General features: G+C 47.7%; 1 protein-coding gene across 1 annotated transcript; it reads right to left on the bottom strand.

The window, feature by feature from the left end:
- Positions 1–1,887: 1,887 nt before the first annotated feature.
- Positions 1,888–2,515, bottom strand: F5891DRAFT_1204322 (uncharacterized protein; the record flags this gene model as incomplete). Its single annotated transcript, XM_041368994.1, has 2 exons — positions 1,888–2,123; positions 2,173–2,515. 2 exons carry the CDS (start codon positions 2,513–2,515, stop codon positions 1,888–1,890), a joined length of 579 nt encoding a protein of 192 aa, XP_041216066.1.
- Between the last annotated feature and the right edge of the window lie 1,003 nt (positions 2,516–3,518).

Raw genomic sequence — 3,518 nt, 5'->3', positions numbered from 1 at the left:
ACGGACCAGAAATTCCTACATCTCCATAGACCCATCCGCCTCTCCGGATCCGCCTGCATCACTTCCGGACGCCCTTTCCATCACCTCATCTTCCTCCTCCGGACCCGGAGACGTCCGAAATCCCTTCCGAATATGTCCGAACAACATGGCTTGAAATTCCCTCTGTTGCTGAAGGAACAGCTCAATTCCGGAGCTCATCCGGTCCGCTGCAGCCCTGCTGCCTTCCGCCGCCTGAATACTTCTCTCCAAAAGGGTGTTAGTCCTAGCCAGCTCCGCCACTATACTGTTGGCTGCGGCCACCCAAGCCTGATCATCGTATTCCGTCTCCATCTCCTCCGGATCTTCAGGAGTCGGACTCTTCTGACGTTTCTTACCTTTACCTTTCGGAGATGGAGATCCGGCAGCATGCTTCCTCTTCTTGCCCTTGGGCACCTTGACAGTTCCGGGTCGTCCGGGGCACGTGGCCTTGTCCTTCCGGCAGATATCGCAAGACTTGACCTATCCGGACGTCAAAACACTCGGATCCAAAAAAAAAAAAACACGGATTAACTCACCAGAGCATTGCTCTCCGCATCCGTCCAAAGGCAAGTCCGGCCTCTGTCGCTGCAACGCTTGCAGGATCCGTCCTTGTCAGCGGAAATGGCACGAGACTTTTCATCCGTCAGGCAAAGCCATCATAACCATCCGAAACTCACCATTTCCTCTACTATCTCCCTGCGCCGTTTGTTTTCTGCCTCCACCCGAATTTCGGACTCTCGAATCCTCTTAAGATCCTCCTGAATCTTCCGTTCCTCTTCACGCTTCCGCTCCGCCTCCTGACGCTTCCGAATCTCCTCCTCCTCCTTCCGAGCCGCAGCTTCAGCGTCCGCTAGTTGCTGTTGAAGCTCCAGCAGTTTCTGCTTAGCAGTCTTCTGAGATCCGGAGGTGTTGCCAGACATTTTCGATAGAGCGTTATAGAGAGTAAAAAGTGGGAAAGGAAGAATCATCCTGGGACGTCCGCCCTTGAGTATACCTGTCCGATTCCGAACTCAGACGCTTCTCCATCATCTCGCGATAATCTCGTCCGGTCCGGACCGATGGTTCTTGTGCCTCTAGGGATCGGCCCTAAGGGGGGGATACTGTCATATCCCATATATTCACGCTTCTCTTCCGGACTTCGGACCCTGAGATCCGGTCCGGTCCGATGTATAGATCCGCTTCCGATCCGATTTACGATAAGCTTTCTAATTCATTTCCTGTTTCATATAACGTTAAACACAGCCTATTCGGTATTTCCTCTTCCCGGTGTTTCGGTTATGCTTATTACCGGTATGATTACTGATCCGTTAACCTATGTCTCATTTCCGACTCGCGTTTGATAACCTTTGCACATGCTTCGTACATAGCCTCGGACCCTTGCTTACTGATACTTCCGTTATCCTCATAGTATATAAACTCGTGTATATGTCCTGTAGTACCTCAGTTCGAATATCATCTTAGTTTGTCCTCTTTCTGTCCTCCGGACTTGAGTTCTCCTTACTCTTGTCACTCTCCGAGACTTCGGATAGATTCCGATAGTCTATATCCTCGGCTCTACCTTCGGGTAGTCTTTACTCTGTTAGTTTCTAGTTCGGATACGTCCGGATTAGCCTTATACGCGTTTCCGATATCCGGAAGACTTCCGGATATACTACGAGACCCGTCCGGACCTTCGGACGCGTTATCGTTAGTACTTTGAAATAAGGGACAGTACTTGGGAAAGGGGCACAGCGTACGAGCTGAGGCCGAAGTCCTTCGGATCCGATCTTACGAGAGTACGACCTTAACACAGTGTGGATGTCTCATTTACGATTATGCAAGAATTCCTAAGAGTCATTATGTGATATTAATGATACAGACACATGAAAGTTATGATGAGACAATGTATGGACAGACTTTGCACTTGCAGTGTTTTTTCACGATGCCATTGGTGTTTGTGCGCTCGAAAGGTTTGCCGAAGAATTCATCAATATCACGAGTCCGATCCTCACATGTGGGACCAGACTCGTCAGTGATAGGCTGGACATCAATATCCATGAGAATCCCATCTTCATCAACATCTTCATGGTCTTCAACAGTAGTTTGCTGATGGCGTGCTCGTTTGGCTAATGGTAATGAGTGAGCATTCTCCTACATGAATAGATATAGACTTACAAGGGTTTGTCCGCGCATTTTCGCATTCCTCGTCATCCTCATCATTTTCACGTTCCTCGCCACTAGATTCATAGCCCTCTTTGATATCTTCAGTTTGTGCTCGTTTGTTGGCAAGTATGGGTGCAGAGACAGTGACTTCAGGAGTAGGTGGACTGGAGGGCAGTTGGGTATTGTTGGAAGCATGTTTTGCGGCCTCTGCTGCACGAAATGCATTGATGGCTTTAATTTGAGATGGGAGAGCCACTTTTTCAGAGTGCTCGAGCAGCGCAGTGGAGGGCTTGATTTTGCGGGCTGGACGCACTAGTCGAGGCTCATAACTATCTGAAAGGACTGTTCCAGCCATTAGAATTGGGGATTTGTGAGTAGGGATGGCGACGTACTATTGTAGTTTTTATCTCAATAAAATCAAGATTTGTGCCGCAGATATATAATGCTTCAAAGATCTAAGTAGCATGAGACCAAGTATCATCGAGGTTGCGAAGCATGACAAAGGGCAACTCACATTTGACTGGCTAGCATAGACGTGAAATATTGCTGTTTCGAAGGAACAGAATATGTGGGACAACGAGCATGAGCCGATGTCAGACACGTCGTGCTCTGATGCTCCTTTTGGCTAAGATCAAACACTTGACAGGACTTTATTTCATTGGACGTCTCGGACGTGCTCGAGATTCACAGAAGGTTAGCAGCCGTTAGACAAAAATAGAGGTTTGATTAGTAGGAGTAAAAGCCACAGCTTGAGCCGCCGGCTCCAGCTTTTCAACTACCCAGGCCAGGCCCTAGGCCGTGGTCAGGCCATGACTTTGGCCAGGCTTGGCTGGGCCTGACTAGGGCCGGCTTTGGCCAGCTCATGGCTTGAAGCTGGGCCGTGCACATCACTAGTAGCTAATGATGCTGATGAAGCTGATGAAGCTAATGATGATATAAAGACAGAAGGCCAAGCAAAGGCCAAGAATACTAGGGGGAGGAAGGTTGCAGCTCAGGGTCCTACTCATCATGGACATTCTCATAAATTCTAAGTGATATTTGTAATAGATGGTAATAGCTAGCTATCCTTGCTTTTGCATCTATGCAAAATGTTGCTTTCACTTTTACATTTTGTGAGAGTGTGTCCTGGAGTCCATATTTTTATAGGATTGAATCTATGTACCGTGCTTGAGATAACTTAATTGTTTTCTCGGCACAGTCTCTCGTTATTTCAATTCCTACTATCTTCTTAGGTTCTCCCAGGTCGGTAATGTCTAATATCTCTTTTAGCTGCATCTTTAACTGACTCATAAGATCAACACTATTTGCAAACAGGAGTAGATCGTCTACCCATCATGATACTGTTATAATCTGTGTGC

Source organism: Suillus fuscotomentosus (genome assembly GCF_016647785.1).
Source record: "Suillus fuscotomentosus strain FC203 chromosome Unknown F5891scaffold_691, whole genome shotgun sequence".
NCBI classification, from domain to species: domain Eukaryota; kingdom Fungi; phylum Basidiomycota; class Agaricomycetes; order Boletales; family Suillaceae; genus Suillus; species Suillus fuscotomentosus.
This window is presented reverse-complemented; position numbering and strand designations above follow the sequence as displayed.